The 19,560-nt window shown below is 38.2% G+C and overlaps 1 protein-coding gene across 1 annotated transcript in view; it reads left to right on the top strand.

Moving 5' to 3' along the window:
* ADAM17 (ADAM metallopeptidase domain 17) overlaps positions 1-19,560 on the top strand; it is a 55,686-nt gene that overhangs the window by 1,659 nt on the left and 34,467 nt on the right. The window contains exons 2-4 of the mRNA XM_012785691.3: positions 11,117-11,249; positions 15,432-15,562; positions 16,325-16,413. Coding sequence (XP_012641145.2) covers positions 11,117-11,249; positions 15,432-15,562; positions 16,325-16,413 — 353 coding nt within the window. The remainder of the gene's footprint in view (positions 1-11,116; positions 11,250-15,431; positions 15,563-16,324; positions 16,414-19,560) is intronic.

Raw genomic sequence — 19,560 nt, 5'->3', positions numbered from 1 at the left:
TGTGTAAAGTTGTAGCTTTGTCATTTTTCATGATTGTATTGGTCCCCCCATCCCACCATGATATCAGGTATAATATTGTGCAGATTGAGACACTACATGGGTTTTCTTTATGGATAATCAAAATTTTTGCATTAGATTGTTGCCTGGCATTTTTTTCTTGTTTAATGGACAGAAGTTGTAATTGATATGTCTATTAAAGCTGTTGAGTGTTCTCACCTGAACAACTGCCTTGTAGTTGTCTCAAATTGAAATGGATTACAAGTGACTAGTTTAGTGAAAGTCAAGGGAGCCAGTTAGGACATGCCGAGAAGTGATAAGTCAATACAAATTGAAGGAAAGTTTTGAAGTATGGATGTGGTTTAGACGGAGCAACAAAGTGAGGATCTGCTTCATTTTAAGCATAAATGTTAATTAAAAGAATAAACATCTATTTTGAAGTACTAACACAATATTTGCACCACCCTAACACATTTGTTTCACTTATGTTATTATCATTCTCTTGTTCACAGGTGGAAAACGAATCCTAGGGAACCATACAGTATAGAGAAAAACATTACTTTCTGGATTGATTGACAACAGTATTTAAAGATCATAAGGGGTTTTTGACCATGTGGTTTTTTTTATTTGCAAAGTGCAGACCATGTGTATCAGAAAAATGGATAGACTTACCCATTTATTGACCAAGTATTTGAAGAACACATACTGTCTGCCAAGTATTAATATTATGTGTGGCATTGGAAATACAAAGATCAGATAATATTCATATTCAAAGGCTTGTGGTATACTGGAATAGACATACAGACATCTAAACAGACGCTTCTAAAGCAGATGCTTCTAAAGCAACATGGGAGGAGAGTGCTAGAGCCCATTATGGCAGGTTTCTGTATATCACAAAGGGGTACCCAGCCCAACCTGGGAAAGGAAAGGCTTCTTGGAGGAGGTGGTGCTTGAGCCCAGACTTTAAGGTTAGGTAGGTGAAGAGGGAAAATAAGGACTTTTTTTTTTTTTTTTTTTTGAGACAGAGTCTCGCTTTCTTGCCTAGGCTAGTGTGAGTGCCGTGGCGTCAGCCTAGCTCACAGCAACCTCAAACTCCTGGGCTCAAGCAATCCTACTGCCTCAGCCTCCCGAGTTGCTGGGACTACAGGCACGAGCCACCATGCCCGGCTAATTTTTTTATATATATATATTAGTTGGCCAATTGATTTCTTTCTATTTTTATAGTAGAGACGGGGTCTCACTCAGGCTGGTTTTGAACTCCTGACCTTGAGCAATCCGCCTCGGCCTCCCAGAGTGCTAGGATTACAAGCGTGAGCCACCGCGCCCGGCCTGGAAAATAAGGACTTTTCTAAAGGTGGAACTTAGAGATTGTTAGGACTTAGAGACTGAAATGAACCTTACAGATCATGTCTAGTTTTTTAATAAAGAAGAAGGAAAAATGAGTCTCAGAAAGATGCAGTTATGTGTTAGGGTCACATAGTTGGTGATGAACATATACCTTGTGGGTATTTTTTCTTTTGAAGAATGACTTTGTTATGTTTGTTTGACAGCTCAGGATGTAATTTATTGCTTAACTTAACCCTACCATTATTTAGATTGAGTTGGTCAAGACCAACAAATAGTTTTATAGTTAAAGAGCATGGCTTATTATTTATTGTTTATTTTTATTGTCCTATAAATGTTACTGTAATGGCAGTACTAAATGTTAATTAGGCATATAACAACATTTTTCTGAAGGGCAAAAGATATATAAATGGAACCCTGGCTTTTGGAGTACTCCATAGGTCACCAAAAATGATTTCAATTGAACGGTTATGAATTGCATAATTCTGGAAAGTTATGAGTCATATGAGTTTAGTCATGATGATATCTTGTTGAAGTTGCAGCTGGAGTGTGTAAGTCTCACTTTGATTTCAAAATTGTTTTCCCTTTGTGTTACTTTTAATAAAAGAGGATGTAGTGGGTGGAAGGAAAAAATACAGGTCACAGATGAGGGATGAAAGTTTGTATCTGAAACATACATATTGAAATTTACTTTGAGGTTAATGGCTTGGGCATTCTCCATATTGCAGTGTTCATTTCAGCACCATTTTACTCAGTATTTTGACATCTGGCTTGCTTTTTTTTTTTTTTTTTTTTTTTAAATATGTATTAGAGCAAGGGTCAGACTAACTTCCTCCTTCCTCCTTCCTCCTTTCTTTTTTTTTGAGACACAGTCTTGCTCTGTTGCCAGGGCTAGAGTACCATGGTGGGTGTCAGCCTAGCTCACAGCAACCTCAAACTCCTGGGATCAGGCAATCCTCCTGCTTCAATCTCCCAAGTAGCTGCAATTTACCATGCATGGCTAATTTTTTCTATTTGTAGTAGAACCCGGGTCTAGTCTTGCTCTGGCTGGTCTCAAACTCCTGAGCTCAAGGGATCCTCCTGCCTGAGCCTCCCAGAGTGCTAGGATTACTGGCACCTGGCCCGGCTTCCTCTTTTGATGCTTATTTCGCTTATTGGCTGCATTCCTTTGAAAACTAAACGCTTAACCATCCTAGCTGCTCCAAGGGAGACTTAATATAATTCTACTCTGCACTAGTCAAAGAGAAAAACTGTATTTCTAGAATAGAGTGGAGAGAAGAGTTAAGTAGAGAGCTGTGATGGGGAAACTGGAGAAATTATTTTGGCTTTCACAGAATTTTCCAAAACGTTAAGTGTAAGTGTCCTCCAAGGCCAAGTGTGGTTGATTTTTTAATCCTTCACCATTTTGTATTGTGAGAGTTGGTAAGTGTATATAGCTGAAAGTATACTTTGAAGAAAGCCTGGAAAAGATTGGTAGAGAAGGAGGGACAGAAATGGGCTTCACTGAGGTAGGGAAGTAATATGAAAGTGTTGAGCACCCCTGATCTGAAATGCTCTAAAATCTGAATCTTTTTGAGCACTGACCACAAGTTACCCTGAACACATTATTTTTCACTGTGTTAATGGTATGCCATATTTTTTACTGTTAGTACTTATGTGTGAATAAGTGTAGGAAAATGATTACTGATCTACAGCATGTAAATTCAGAATCAGGAATGATGGTAATGCCAAACAACCACTGATTGTCCACATGGGTGGCTGAGATATTGACACCTTTGCTTTCTTTTTTTTTTTTTTTCTTTTTTTTCTTTTTTTGAGACAGAGTCTCACTTTGTTGCCCAGGCTAGAGTGAGTGCCATGGCGTCAGCCTAGCTCACAGCAACCTCAAACTCCTGGGCTCAAGCAATCCTGCTGCCTCAGCCTCCCGAGTAGCTGGGACTACAGGCATGCTCCACCATGCCCGGCTAATTTTTTTGTATATATATTAGTTGGCCAATTAATTTGTTTCTATTTATAGTAGAGACGGGGTCTGGCTCTTGCTCAGGTTGGTTTTGAACTCCTGAACTCAAACGATCCGCCTGCCTCGGCCTCCCAGAGAGCTATGATTACAGGCGTGAGCCACCGCGCTGGCCAACACCTTTGTTTTCTGATGGTTCAGGGTGCACAAACTTTGTTTCCTGCACAAAATTATTTTAAAATATTGTATAAAATTACATTGACTCTATGTGTATGAGGTGTATACAAAACATAAATGAATTTCATGTTTAGACATGGATCCATCCCCAATATATCTCATTATATATGCAAATATTTCAAAATTCAGAAAAATCCAAAATATGAAACACTTCTGGTCCCAAGCATTTTGCATAAGGGCTACTTACCCTGAATCTCTTAACTTAGTCCTAAAATCAGCCAAGGAGATGGAATCTCCCTCCTGCCCCCACTTACTCCCTCCCCCCCTTTTACCAGGAGTCATAGACTTTGACAAGTCTTGTCCACTGCCCTGGTTTGACTTACCATTTGACTGTGTTCTGCTATTACACATGTATCTCTGACCTGGACCTGTTCTCTGAAGCTCTATATCCAGCTGCCCATTTGATGTTTCCACCTCAGTGTTCACAGGTACTTCTTATAACATGTCCAAAATTACGTATCATTTATTCTTTTGATTAGAATAATGAGTGTAAGAGGCAGGTTTAGTCTAATACTAGGCAGAAGTCCTGGGAATTGTGGAAGTAGTCTTATTGCCTAACCTGAACTTGCATCCCGGTTACTGGTCTTGCTGGAAAGTCTTGGCCCAGGGTAAGCCCTGACGAGGAGCTCTTGGTAGGGAATTAGCTGAAGCAGCTCATACTCCATTCTTTTTTTTTTTTTTTTTTTTGAGACAGTGTCTCTGCTTTGTTGCCCAGGCTAGAGTGAGTGCTGTGGCGTCAGCCTAGCTCACAGCAACCTCAAACTCCTGGGCTTAAGCAATCCTTCTGCCTCAGCCTCCCGAGTAGCTGGGACTATACAGGCATGTGCCACCATGCCTGGCTAGTTTTTTCTATATATATATTAGTTGGCCAATTAATTTCTTTCTATTTATAGTAGAGACGGGGTCTCACTCTTGCTCAGGCTGGTTTTGAACTCCTGACCTCGAGCAGTCTGCCCACCTCGGCCTCCCAGAGTGCTGGGATTACAGGCGTGAGCCACTGCGCCCGTCCTCCATTCTTCCTTACTGGTATAAACCCATAAAATTAAGTTTTTAGTTCCTACGCTCTGGGGTCCCCAGCCTAGAAGAAAACACTACTCTCCTTTTCTCATCCCTTAGTCCCACGGAAGGATTCACCTGCACCTGGTGCTTATTGCATGACCTGACTAGTCAGCTTCGTTGTCCTGCTGTGAATGTTTTGGGGAGTGCTGAAGAGCAGGTTTTCTGTATTTAGCTAGGTACCCAAACCAGAAAGCTAGGCGTCTTTTAGTGGTCTCCACCTGGTTTGCTCAGCAGCATCTTAGGTGATTTCCCAGATTCCAGTCTTGTTCTCCTATAGCCTATTCTCCACACTGCAGTCACAATGAAATTTCTAATTTACAGCTGTTGATCTTATCCAAAATCTAACACCTTTTTTTTTTGAGACAGCGTCTCACTCTGTTGCCTGGGCTAGAATGCTGTGGCATCAGCCTAGCTCACAGCAACCTCAAACTCCTGGGCTCAGGCAATCCTCCTGCCTCAGCCTCCCAAGTAGCTGGTACTACAGGCATGCCCCACCATGCCTGGCTAATTTTTTCTATATATTTTTAGTTGTCCAGCTAATTTCTTTCTATTTTTTTTTTAGTAGAGATGAGGTCTCGCTCTTGCTCAGGCTGGTTTCGAACTCCTGACCTTGAGTAATCTGCCTGCCTCAGCCTCCCAGAGTGCTAGGATTACAGGCGTGAGCCACCATGCCCAGCCTAACATCTATATTTTACCTCTGCCTGTCTATCCAGCCTCACACCTTGTATTCCCTTCGTGCTGCTCTGCAACCTCGTTTCCACTTTTTTGAGTATTATATCTTGCTCTGGACTGAGAACCTCTCCTTTCTTTCCCTTCTTTTAGCTGCTGCCTTGTCATTTGGTTTTAATGTCAGTATTGCTTCCGGGGAAAGCATCCTTGACTCACTAGGCAGAGGTCATGCCCCTGCTGTGTCATTCCATAACTTTTTGCAGCTACTTCTCTCTTGGCATGTGACACACTCATATTTTGTGTGATGGTCTTTCACCCAATGTCACAGTACTAGAAATGTATTTCTCTTTCTTGCTGTTGTATCCTTAGTGCCTAAAAGGTAGGAGGTTCTCAATAAATATTTGTTGAATAAATGAGTAAATGGGGTCTGGTAGAAAAGAGAAAAAAATAAGTGTAGAATGTGTGTGCAAGAAAGGATGGGTAGAGATGGGGAGATGGAAAAGGTGCAAAAGCATGAGGAATGGTAGAGTCTCGAAGGACCAGTAGGCAAGAGGCCAAGTGAGGGAAACTAAAGTGTAGCACTTGGCAGAGAAGTGCAGGGAGGGATGGGTAGGGGCTATCTAAATAATATAATACACTGATCTTTTGAAAAAAGTTGTGCCTGTGGTTTTCTAATTTGTGTTTGTAGCTAGCTGAAATGAGAAAAGCTCAGTTGTTAAGGATGGTTGCTGGAAAAAAAAGGGATGATTGCTGGAGCAATTTTAAGGAAGATATTTTCATTCTTGAGTGCACCCATTGTGGGAGCCATTGTGGAGCTTCATTCATATTCATTCATTCATTCATTTGAGACAGGTCTCACTTTGTTGCCTCAGTTAGTGACAATGGCATCATCAGAGCTCACTGCAGCCACAAACTCCTAGGCTCAAGTGGTCTGCTTGGCTCAGCCTCCCAAGTAGCTGGGACTGTAGGTGAGTGCCATCACACCCTGCTAATTTTTATTTTTTTATTTTTTTTTATTTTTTTTTTATTTTACACTCAGATACACTCTCAGAATAATTTTTAAATTTTTTTGGTAGAGATGTGATTTCGCTATGTCGATATCTCGAACTCTTGCCCTCAAGCTCTCTTCCCTCTTCAGCCTTACAAAGTAATAGAATTACAGATGTGAGCCACCATACCCAACCAGAGTAGACACTGAGCTAGGATAGATAGTTTTTTATAGCATTGTTTAGGATTAATGTAATAAATTCTATTGTAAGAAGACAGGTGGTTTATATATACATAAGTTTATTGAGAGATTTGGATATGGATAAGAGCTGAACTCTTGGGAGGTGGAGGTAAATATAAATTCTGTTGAAAAGGTTATAGAAATTGAGATTACCAATGGTTAGAATTTTGGAAGTAAAGTGCAATGAAATATTGAATATGTGAGAGGTTACTTTCTAGTGAAAAGACAATAGCAAGAGCTGTAAGTATATCCAGTTTGGCTCCAAAGGGAGAGCCATTTTTACTATAATGTTTATAATGGCTCTAAAATCTCCAATTTGAGATATCTAGTTATTAAAGGAGAGTAAATTACAATTGAAGCATATTAGTTATTTTCAAGTGCTTTTAGCAAGCTGTGTTTAAAAAATGTTTATTATAGAAAATACACCCAAAATAACCAGTGATGTTACTGTCTTGCTCTTTTTCTTAGACCTATTTTTATGCATAACTTAAGATCATGCAATATGAATAGTTTTTTAAATCTTTGTTTATTTAATGTTATAGCATAAGTATTTTCCCATGTTCTTAAAAATCTATTATAAATGGCATTTTAAATGATTACAGGTTTTTTTCACTTGTTTTTGGAAGTGCTATAACTTATCCACCTATTTCCCAGTTCTGGTTTGGTTTCCTTCCTCCCCCCCCTCCTCCTCTCCCCCCCCCTTCCTCCCCTTCCCTCCCCCCTTCCGCCCCTCCCCTCCCCCTCCCTCCCCTCCCCCTCCCTCCCCTCCCCCTCCCTCCCCTCCCCCCCTCCCCCTCCCTCCCCTCCCCCTCCCCCTTCCTCCCCCTCCCCCCTTCCTCCCCTTTCCCCCTTCCTCCCCTCCCCTCCCCTCCCCTCCCCTCCCCTCCCCTCCCCTCCCCTCCCCTCCCCTCCCTTTTCTTTCATTCTTTTCTTTTCATTCTTTCTTTCTGACACAGTCTCACTTTGTTGCCCAGGCTAAAGTGAGTGCCGTGGTGTCAGCCTAGCTCACAGCAACCTCAAATTCCTGGGCTCAAGCAATCCTGCTGCCTCAGCCTCCCGAGTAGCTGGGACTACAGGCATGCGCTACCATGCCCGGCTAATTTTTTCTATATATATTAGTTGGCCAATTAATTTATTTCTATTTATAGTAGAGATGGGGTCTCATTCTTGCTCAGGCTGGTTTCGAACTCCTGACCTTGAGCAATCCACCCGCCTGGGCCTCCCAGAGTGCTAGGATTACAGGCGTGAGCCACTGTGCCCTGCCTCTCCTCTCCTCTCCTCTCTCCTCTCCCCTCTCCCTTTCCTTCTTCTTCTTTTTTTTTTAAGACAGAATCTCACTCTGTTGCCTGGGCTAGAATGCCTGGCTAATTTTATATATATATATATATATATATATACACACACACATATGTGTATATATATATATATATATATATGTTTTTTTAGTTGTCCAGCTAATTTCTTTCTATTTTTTTAGTAGAGACAGTCTCGCTGTTGCTCAGGCTGGTCTTGAACTCCTGACCTTGAGCAATCCTCCCATCTTGGCCTCCCAGAGTGCTAGGATTACAGGCGTGAGCCACCACGCCCAGCCTAGTTTTCTTAAAAATAATGCAGGGCTGAATAATGGACGTCTTTGTGCTTAAAGGCTTTTTCTTTATTTTGAGCTGTTTCCTTACTTTAGCTTAGTTCAGTGGTTTTCAGACTTAAGTGTGCATCAGAATTATGTGGAAGGCTTGCTAAACACTGGCTGCTGGACCCCACAGGGAGGATTTCAGATTGACTAGGTCTGAGGGGAGGCCGAAAAATTTGTGTTTTTAACAAGTTTCTTCTAGGTGATGCTAATGCTGCTGGTATGGGGACTGTACTTTGAGAAATACTAGTTTGTGTTATTGACAATGAAACTACAATATTGAGGTTAAGTTTCTAAGTCAGTGGGAGTGATTATGATCTTGAATGAAACTGAGTTCATGTACCAACCTGTACAGGGAAGTTGAAGAGCTGTAGGATCGTATTGGCATCTCAGCATTGAGAATTCATGTAGTTTGTGAACATGTAAGTGCTGATAAGTGCAAGGTTCAGTGCTGAGTGTTATGATGTAAGGATACTGTGATGAATAAAACATAGCTCCCTTTTCACCCTTTCATAATCTACTTATAAGATAAATGTCATAACCAAAAAATGCCACAAGAAAAGTATAAACAAAGGGCTTGAGAATTCAGAGGAAGGAGAGGTCATCTTTGGTTGACATGTCAAAATGTAGGAGACCAAGAAAATAGAAGGTCTCAGAAAAGCTAGACTATTTAAAAGAGTTTCCAAGGTATGACATCAATAAAACTTGGGTATTTCAGCCAGGAAGGCCCAAGTTCAAAACCCAGTTCTGTGCTTTGTAATATTAGACAAATTATTCTCTCTGAAATCTGTTTTTTGATCTGTAAAATAAGAATAATACCCCAGGGATGTTTGTGGAGATAATGTATAATAAAACACCCAGCATAGTACCTTGTAGGGAGCACTCAAAAATTGTTGAATAAATGGTAAACTTCTTGAAGGTTTTCCGTTGGTGTCATTAGGCATTATAATTAGTAAAGCCAAATCACCAGCAGCCATTCATTGCCATAGAAATGATTGATGCCTTCTGAAACAACTTTCCTCTGAATTAAATTTAAAGGGAAAATTTTTTAAGAAAATAAGTGATATCTAGGAAGTGTGAAATGTGCTACCACTTTATTTAATCTTATCTTGAGTTAGAACCTTGAATGAACTTTGCTTAGCTTTACTTTCATCAGATAGCAGCTTGCCTACCCCTTGCTTTCTTCATGTTTGCTTAAATATTACATAACAGTGAGGTGCTTTCCTTCTTTGACCAATCTATATAAACTAGTCTTTCATATTTGCTATCTCTTTTATTTTGCTTTAATATCCACAGCACTGACATATATTTTCTTGTACATTGTCTGTCTCTCCCACACTAAAATGTGTGCTCCATTAGGCATACACCTTTGTTCTGTTAATGCTGTACTTCAGCACTTAAACCAGTGCCTGAGTTAGTAGCAAATGAATGAATTGATGAATGAGCCAATTGAGGATATTTAGAGGAAAGTGAAAGAAAAGTATTGGGTTAATTAAGCCATCCTCCCACCCTCCCTCCCTTTCAGTTGGGGCTTTCATTTGGGAAACTTCTGATATCAGAATTTTAGGACTTTCATTTGAGATTGTCAGATTTCCAAATTTCTCTGGAATGCTGGCCTAATTACCAGCATTCTGAGAGCTGTTAGAGTAAGAGGGGTAGGATATTGGGTTGAGGACAGTAAGGGGGATTTGAAAAGGGGGGTATCTCTTGTCAGTGGTATATTTAAATTTACTTAATTTGTCTTTTTGTTTTATATTTATTGATATGTATTAGTTGTACATATTTTTGGGGTACATGTCATATTTGATACCTGTATAATGTGTAACCATCAAAGGGTAACTGGGATAGCCATCACCTCAAACATTTCTCTTTGTTTTGGAAACTTTAAAAATCTTCTATTCTTGCTGTTTTGGAATATACAATAAATATTGGGTTTTTTTTTTTTTTTTTGAGACAGTTTCGTTCTGTCACCTCTGCTAGAGTGCAGTGTTGTCATCATAGCTCACTGCAGCCTCCAACTCCTGAGCTCAAGTGATCATGCCTCAGTCTCCTGAGTAGCTGGGACTACAGGTGTTCACCACCATGGGCAACTAATTTTTTCTATTTTTAGTAGAGATGAGATCTCACTCTTTCTCATGCTGGTCTCAAACTCCTGACCTCAAACTCCCACCTTGGCCTCCGAAGAGTGCTAGGATTACAGATGTGAGCCACTGTACCCAGCCAATTATTGTTAACTATAATTTCCCCACTGTACTATTAAATGATAGAACGATTATTCCTTTTATCTAACTATTTTTGTGCCCCTTAACCAATTTCTATTCATCTCCCCTTCTTTTCTTCGCAGCCTCTGGTAACTACCATTCTGCTCTCTACCTCCATGAGATCCATTTTTTTAGCTCCCACATATGAATTGAGATTCTTTCTTTTAGAACAGGTTTTTTGAGTATATTTAAGATCAGTAGCAATAAACTTGTATTTTAAGCTCCTGCCACTATATTTTGAGGACATTCTAAGCCCATTGGAATGATTCTGAATACCATAGCTTCTGCAGTGATACTTATTGAGAGAAAAGGAAAGCATCAGGTCAGAGAAAACCAGTGGCACCACCATAGTTCACTGTAGCCTCCAACTTCTGGATTCAAGCTATTCTTCCCTTTCAGCCTCCCAAGGTGTGAGCCATAGACAGTTTTTAGAGACTCATGTCACACAAATTTTCTTCTAAAAATCCTCTTCTTTTCTTCCATTAATTTACAATCATAGATGGAAAAGAAAATTTAAAAAAAAGAACAGAAATTAAATTAAAAAAAAAGAAAAAAAATCCTCCTGATTTTGGAGGAGGCAGCCTTCTCTTGATGAAAAGGGATTTTTGGTTTGTTGTGGGCACTTCCTAATGTGTTAAGTCAGGAAGGGTTTATTGTCTGGCACTCTCAGTTTTAGTGATATTGCAATTGATTATTAGGTTTAGGTACTAATAACTTTTTTACTTTTATTTCAGAGAAGCTTGATTCTTTGCTCTCAGACTATGATATCCTCTCCTTATCTAATATCCAGCAGCACTCCGTAAGAAAAAGGGATCTACAGGCCTCAACACATTTAGAAACACTACTAACTTTTTCAGCTTTGAAAAGGTAATTTGAATTATTCATAGAATAATGTTGGGGGAGTGGAGGATGGGGTTTGGCAAAAGCAAAAAAATAAGAATATCTGCTGAAATCTTAGGAAATTATATTCTAAAGATTTGTAACTGATATAATTAGTCTGTCATATATGATTCTTATGTAGTATAATGCCTATTCTAAAATCCATACTGATGGGTATTTTTAAAAAGCGAAATGGGTGTTCCAGAGGTATTAACAATGGTAATGTTTATGAAATTCTAACAGATAATTAAAATTAATTGAATGCTTATAATACTTTACATTTTTGGTGCTACTTTAGAACTGTCTATTAATACCATACACTAAATATTATCTTTATTTTACATGTGAAGAGATAAAGATTTTGTTTAGGACCCCACAGCTTGGTGGTGAGCTGGGTCTAGAATTTAGTGTTCTGCGTGGAGTTCCACTTACTTTATAGCATAAACTGTGTTATATTTGGGCAGTAATTTTAATATTGCTTGTGGTATTTTACAGATTGAAATCTGTTCCATAATTGCAGGCCTCTTTCTAAATTCTTTTTAGGAAACTTTGTCCAATATAAAAAAAAAAAAAAAAAAACCAAAACACTCAACACTATGAGAATATAAATGGGCTAAATTATTCTTTATTCATAGGATAGACCTTCTCTACCACATTTTAAAAGAATATGTGCACCTAGTTTAAAAGACAAACTACAGAGAATATAAAGTTTTTACTTCTTTCTAACTCAGTTCCACTTTTCAGACCCAGAAAGGTTTCAAAACTTTCAAAAAATTTTTTTTTTTTTTTTTTTTTTTTTGAGACAGAGTCTCGCTTTGTTGCCTAGGCTAGAGTGAGTGCTATGGCGTCAGCCTGGCTCACAGCAACCTCAATCTCCTGGCTCAAGCAATCCTTCTGCCTCAGCCTCCCAAGTAGCTGGGACTACAGGCATGCGCCACCATGCCTGGCTAATTTTTATATATATATATATTAGTTGGCCAATTAATTTCTTTCTGTTTATAGTAGAGACGGGGTCTCGCTCTTGTTCAGGCTGGTTTCGAACTCCTGACCTCGAGCAATCCGCCCGCCTCAGCCTCCCAGAGAGCTAGGATTATAGGCGTGAGCCACCACGCCCGGCCCAAAAATTTTGATGTATATCTTTTGCATTTAGATCTATGCATATATCTTAGTGATATAGATAACACAGCTTTCCCTCATTTAAAACAGCTGCGTAAATATTTCTATTGCATAGAATTGTAATAACTTACTAGTACTCTACAGATGGATATTGGTTGATCAAAGTGATTTTTTTTCCTATAACAAACAATGTTCCAGTGAATATTTTAGTAAATATATACCTTATCTAGGTGTTTTTATAGGATACATTTCTAGAAGGAGAATTATTGGGTCAAGGCTATGTTTACTATTAATGTTTATTGATATTGCTGTTTCCTCCTAAAGATATTAGACCAGTTTATTCTTCAAGCAGCAGTATATGAATTTACCTGTTTCTTGTTACCATTGCCAATAATAGGTTTTATTAGCCTTTAACTTTCACTCACTCTAGCCTGGGCAACAAAGCAAGACTCTGTCTCAAAAAAAAAAAAAAATGGTTAGGAAAATATTAATTCAGACTGCTGGTTAACCCTAATCTGTAGTTACTGTAAAGTCAGAAAGATACATGAAGATGTTCAAGAATGCTGTAAGTAAATGACTTCACATAATTTTGGGAGGATGAAATAAAAGAAATTTTGAGTGTCATATCCTGTTGGAGGTTTTATAGCTCAAAGACTAAGAATGGGAAATCAAAAAACATGAATTTTCCCATCACTGTTTTTATCTTTACTAAAAGAGCAGATTCTTAATGTAGAAAATGAAAAATACAATTCCGGTCATTTTTCTGGAAAGACCATTAAGTAAAAGTAATACTGCAACTCATAGCTTTAAAACTAAATAATAAGGCATTTATAATAGGGATGCTTTTCAAAGTACTCAGAAAAACTGAAGAAAAATCATAACTGAGAATGTGTGGGAAGATACATTTTAGGATAGCAGGAGAAAATGTTCCAAGGTTTCATGAAACAACATTCTATTGTGTCTCTTTCCTTCTGATTATTAAAAAACCACAAGCAAACTAAAATTACCTTGTTGTGTTCAAAAAGTTAAAAATATTTGTTGCCATGGAGACAGTCCCAGTCTAGATTTCTTCCTGGCAGTTTAAAGACTTATGCAAACCCATGGGGAAGTAACACTTCATATTTTCAGCACCACAGCTGACAAAATTTGTTCCTGTGAGATGAATAACATACCTTTCTTTGTCTTTGGTGTTCATGAACACATTGAAAGGGTTCTGTAAATAATAATTTAAAAAGTCTTGCTCATTCCCAGTTTTTATTTCAGGACTGAAACTTGTAGAAAATAAAAAGAATATTGAGCCAACTAAAGAACTGGAGTATAGATTTTAATGTGTATCTTGGATACCTTGTATTTATATTCCTAATCGTAATTATGGATTTATTTTTTTCAAGATATGTTCTTCTAAGGAGGAAAAAAAGCATGAGGGCTTTTAAAAGTAGAAAGCATTTATTAATTTTGCAAAGCAATAAGAATATTCTTATATTCTACCCAGCTTGATTGCTAGAGGCAGCATTGTACAGGGTTTTGAAATAAATCAACTTCATCTTCTAGTTTTTTTTTTTTTACTATTTACTAGTTGTATAACCTTGAGTAGGTTGATTAATCTCCAATCCTCAGTTTTCACTGTGTGAAGCGGAGATAATATATACAGAGTACCTAATACCAATTGTAAATGTTCAGTAAATGGTATGTAATATTAGTCTTTAATAATAAATGTTTGAGATAAGCATGACTCTGACTTAAAACTACCCAGATGTAGGCTGGGCGCGGTGGCTCACGCCTGTAATTCTAGTAGTCTGGGAGGCCAAGGTGGGCAGATTGCTCGAGGTCAGGAGTTCAAAACCAGCCTGAGCAAGAGCGAGACCCCGTCTCTACTATAAATAGAAAGAAATTAATTGGCCAACTAATATATATAGAAAAAATTAGCCAGGCATGGTGGTGCATGCCTGTAGTCCCAGCTACTCGGGAGGCTGAGGCAGGAGGATCACTTGAGCCCAGGAGTTTGAGGTTGCTGTGAGCTAGGCTGATGCCATGGCACTCACTCTAGCCTGGGCAATAAAGTGAGACTCTGTCTCAAAAAAAAAACCTAGCCGGGCGCGGGTGCTGTAATCCTAGCACTCTGGGAGGCCGAGGCGGGCGGATTGCTCAAGGTCAGGAGTTCAAAACCAGCCTGAGCAAGACCCCATCTCTACTATAAAAATAGAAAGAAATTAATTGGCCAACTAATATATATAATATAAAAATCAGCCGGGCATGGTGGCTCTTGCCTGTAGTCCCAGCTACTCGGGAGGCTGAGGCAGGAGGATCGCTTGAGCCCAGGAGTTTGAGGTTGCTGTGAGCTAGGCTGACACCACGGCACTCACTCTAGCCTGGACAAGAAAGCGAGACTCTGTCTCAAAAAAAAAAAAAAAAAACCAAAAAACTACCCAGATCAATTTGTTTCCTTATTCAGAGTTTTCCAGAAAAGATGAATACATAAACTCTTTAAATTTTTTCCTCCAATAATAGTTTATTTTGATCTACCAAGTTTTTACAACTAAACAAATTAGTCTATTTGTCTTTATAGGAGATATATTACTCTAAGTAAAACCATAGTTATAAGCCGGGCGCGGTGGCTCACGCCTGTAATCCTAGCACTCTGGGAGGCTGAGGCGGGCGGATTGCTCGAGGTCAGGAGTTCAAAACCAGCCTGAGCAAGAGCGAGACCCGTCTCTACTATAAATAGAAAGAAATTAATTGGCCAACTAATATATATATAAAATTAGCCGGGCATGGTGGCACATGCCTGTAGTCCCAGCTACTCGGGAGGCTGAGGCAGCAGGATTGCTTGAGCCCAGGAGTTTGAGGTTGCTGTGAGCTAGGCTGATGCCACGGCACTCAGTCTAGCCTGGGCAACAAGCGAGACTCTGTCTCAAAAAAAAAAAAAAAAAAAAAACCATAGTTATAACTTGCATGCTGTTTTATTAATGTCACCTTTTTGATTTTAAAAGAAAGTTTAAATGGAAATGAGGCTTTTATGTGTTTATAGTAAATATGAATGCATTCTTTCTTCAGGCATTTTAAATTATACCTGACATCAAGTACTGAACGCTTCTCACAAAATTTCAAAGTTGTGGTGGTGGATGGTAAAGATGAAAGCCAGTACACCGTAAAATGGCAGGACTTCTTCAGTGGACATGTGGTTGGTTAGTAAGGAGCTTGTTTATTTGCTCTTGGGTCTATGGTGTTAGGTCTCCAAATTTAACTTGATTGCTTGTTCTTTTTTGGGTGGGGTTGGGGGAAGGGGTGTCAGAAGTGCCTTGCCTGTTTAGAAGTAGAAACATGCTAATAGGAAGAAGTGGCTATTATTTAACATGTCATACTGCCTGGCTGTTTTGATGATTAAAATTAATTTCCTCTCAAGTGATAATTTAACCTTCTCTTGTCTTCAGCAGGGATTGTAGACTTCCTTTATGAGATTTTAAACAGGGAAGCTAGGAGATAAAATAATTTACTTTATGATCCTTTTATGCATTTATCTGAGAAAATATATCAAGCAAGAAATTGCAGTTTACTTTTTGACCTTTTTCTGCAATAAGATAAAAGAGGTGGCATTGAATTCCTCAAAATAGTACAGTTGAAAGCCTGTAAATTCCAAGTCATGCTTTCTGCCTTCTTTTAGTTCTTCCTTACCCAGAAGTAAAGTTCTTCCAGAAGAAAATCTACAGTTGTGTTTGTTTTAGGAAAGGGATAGGTTTCCAATGAGTAGACTTGAGGCTACTTCTTAGGAAAGGTAAGAATTATCTAGTGTCTTTCTGGGGCCTTTGTTTCTTGGTTGCAGAGCTGTCAAAGTCCCTAGGCAGATTCCACTCTGATGAAAGTTTTGGTTGATTTTTATTGACAATGTATAGTTTATTACTTTATTAGAATATTTTTTAATACTAAAAAAGTTTTTTTTTTCTGTTAAGGTGAACCTGACTCTAGGGTTCTAGCCCATATAGGAGATGATGATGTTACAATAAGAATCAACACAGATGGGGCAGAATATAACATAGAGGTAAATCTACATGTGAATTTTTCTCAGTAGTGTATCTCTCCAATATTTAAAAAGTTTCTCAGTTGTTTTAAGATGGTAAAGGTAAAAAATAATTATTTCTTTACTCTTTGTATTTAAAGCTTTTTTTTTAACCTGGAAAGTAGATTTTTGAAAAAAGGATAAGCTGTCTTAAGGTGTATCCTGTATTTCTAAGTACCATAATTGAGAGAGTCATGTATGGATTGGATAATAGGAAGAGAAAACTTTCTTTTCCTCTTGACTCATTTTAAAATTTTTTAAAGGTAATCTATTAGTGTAAACATTCTCAAAGATGAAGGTGAAGTCTTATGTCTCTATTTGTCATTTTCTCTGCTAGACACCCTGGAAATGCTAGATCAATAAAAGGTTAATATTTGATAGTCTGAGAAATTAAGGGGAAAACATAGGAACTCAAGCTCTAGTCACTCTTCCATTGAAGTACTGTCAGTATAAATCGAGACTGAAGTAGGCACATGTATGTAAGATACATATCCATCTGTGAGATACTAGTCTAAAAAACAAACATCTGCCACATATTTGTAAATTAAGTTGATTCTGTGTTTCTTGGGAAATGAGAATATTCTGATGATATCATCAAAACAGAGCACCTCTTGGAAAACTGTGATTGAGGTTAGTCAAATGAAATTTTCAGGTGTATTTGAGTGCTGATCAGGAAAGGTGAGAATTATGTAGCTTCTTTCTTTTCACATCTCTAAGAAGCTGTCTATACTTGTAAGACAGGGTGCTATAAATGTTACACAGTTTAATAACATCCAGACACATGACCACTAGTCTTTTGTCTATCATTGTGAGAAAGAAATCTGAAGACTCAGAGTCCTCCTTTTTTCAAATATTTTCTTTTAGAGAATTAGGCATTCTGTTTCATCCATACCTTCATTTCACTAAGTACAAAAATGAGTATAATTAATACGTCACTGTTAGCTGGTTACTTAAAAGTAAACTCATCAGGTTCCTTGAGGGACTTTTGCAAGAGATTAATAATCATTTTTTTTATTAGGGTCTCGTTCTTTTGCTCAGGTTAGGGTGCAGTGGCACAATCGTAGCTCACTGCTACCTTGAACTCCTGGGCTCTAGTGATCCTCCCATGTAGCTGGGACTACAGGCACATGCCGCCACACTTGTCTAATTAAAAAAATTTTGGCCGGGCGTGGTGGCTCACTGTAATCCCAGCACTCTTGGAGGCCGAGGCGGGCAGATTGCTCAAGGTCAGGAGTTCAAAACCAACCTGAGCAAGAGCGAGACCCTGTCTCTACTATAAAAAAATAGAAAGAAATTAATTGACCAACAAAAATATATATAAAAAATTAGCCGGGCATGGTGGCACATGCCTGTAGTCCCAGCTACTCGAGAGGTTGAGGCAGCAGGATCGCTTGAGCCCAGCAGTTTGAGGTTGCTGTGAGCTAGGCTGACGCCACGGCACTCACTCTAGCCTGGGCAACAAAGCGAGACTCTGTCTCAAAAAAAAAAAAAGGGTGTTAATTAAAAAAAATTTTTTTAGAGATGGGGGTCTTACTATGTTTCCCAGGCTGGTCCTGAACTCCTGACCTCAAGTGATCTTCCCACCTCAGCCTCCTGAGTAGTAGCAGTAATTTTTAGTTGAAAAAGTGGTTTATTACTTACAATGGTGATTTTCATATTGTTTATTTTTTAATTCTTATTTGCATATACCTTGATGTAAAAATCATTATTCATCTGCATTAAAATCTTAGACATAAGTGGGCAGGAAAATGTGTGTATCTTATTTTTAACATATCATCATAAACTATTTTGAATCATCCCTATTTTACCTTACTGTTTATGTCTATAAGACTACATTAAACTTGAATCATGAGATAATTTTTTATTCCCAACTTTTTATTTTGAAAATGTTCAAATCTACAGAAAACTTAAAAAATACCCTGTAACCCTTAATCAGCTGCTAATGTAATATATGTCACATTTGTTTTTCTCTCTCTCACTTTTGTCCTGAATCATTTGAAAATCAGTTGCATACATGAAGACACTTCATACCTAAGTACTTTAATGTGTATTTCCTAAGAATAAAGACATTCTTTTACATAGCCATAATAAAAGTAACATACCTGAAGAAAAGTAAATAATTCTACAATATTATCTAATAGTCAGCCTGTAGTCAGAATCTCCAGTCATCCTCAAAATCTCCTTTGTAGGTTTTTTTGTTTGTTTTCTAATCCAGGAAAGGTTCCTGTCTTTTATTTAGTTATTCATCAGATGATGTTTTTTCCAGCAGCTTATTAGTAATGGTGGTAATAGGATTAGCTGTTATTATTAACAGTTACCTTTCTTTTGAAATCTTAATATATAACTATATTATTATCTTACATAATCTTCAAGTTAGGTATTATCACTCCCTTACCTAATGAGAGAAGTCATGCTCAAGTTAAGTTACTTGTCCAAGGCACATAGTGAGGTTAGGTTGAGGTTTAAACTCAGGTTTCTCTGATCCCAAAGCCTGCTGTCTTTTTCTGTGCTAGCCTGGCCATACTAGGAAACAATCAGTGTGAATTTAGAAATGTTTGACCCCAGAGAAAAAAGTTTTCTCTTTTATTCATAGGCCAAATGAGTTTTACTAAATGTGGAAGATTCCTACAGCCCAGGAGTTGAGTTAGTTAACTTTTGAGGTCTCTGCTAGTCCTGAGATTCTATAACCATTATTTCTTAAATCTACCTCATATATAAATTACAAAAGAAGGGGTGGGGGTGTGTGTGTGTGTGTGTGTGTGTATTTAACAGCTTTATGGAGATATAATTCATACACTGTACTCTCTACCTATTTAATGTATACAGTTTTGTAGTTTTTATAATAGTATATTCATAGAGTTATGCAAAGACCACCACAATTTTAGAGCATTTTTATGATCCAAAAAAGAAACCCTGTACTCTTTAGCCATTCTTCTACCTTTCCCCCATAACTCCCACAACCACTAACATTGCTGTCCCTTTATATTTGCCTGTTTTGGTCATTTCATATAAATAGAATCATATAATATGTGGTCTTTTGTGTGTTGCTGCTTTTACTTACATTAATGTTTTCAAGGTTTATCTATGTTGTATCATGTATCAGTACTTCATTTATTTTTATTGCTGAAT

Source organism: Microcebus murinus, chromosome 3 (genome assembly GCF_040939455.1).
Source record: "Microcebus murinus isolate Inina chromosome 3, M.murinus_Inina_mat1.0, whole genome shotgun sequence".
Taxonomy (NCBI): Eukaryota; Metazoa; Chordata; class Mammalia; order Primates; family Cheirogaleidae; genus Microcebus; species Microcebus murinus.
This window is presented reverse-complemented; position numbering and strand designations above follow the sequence as displayed.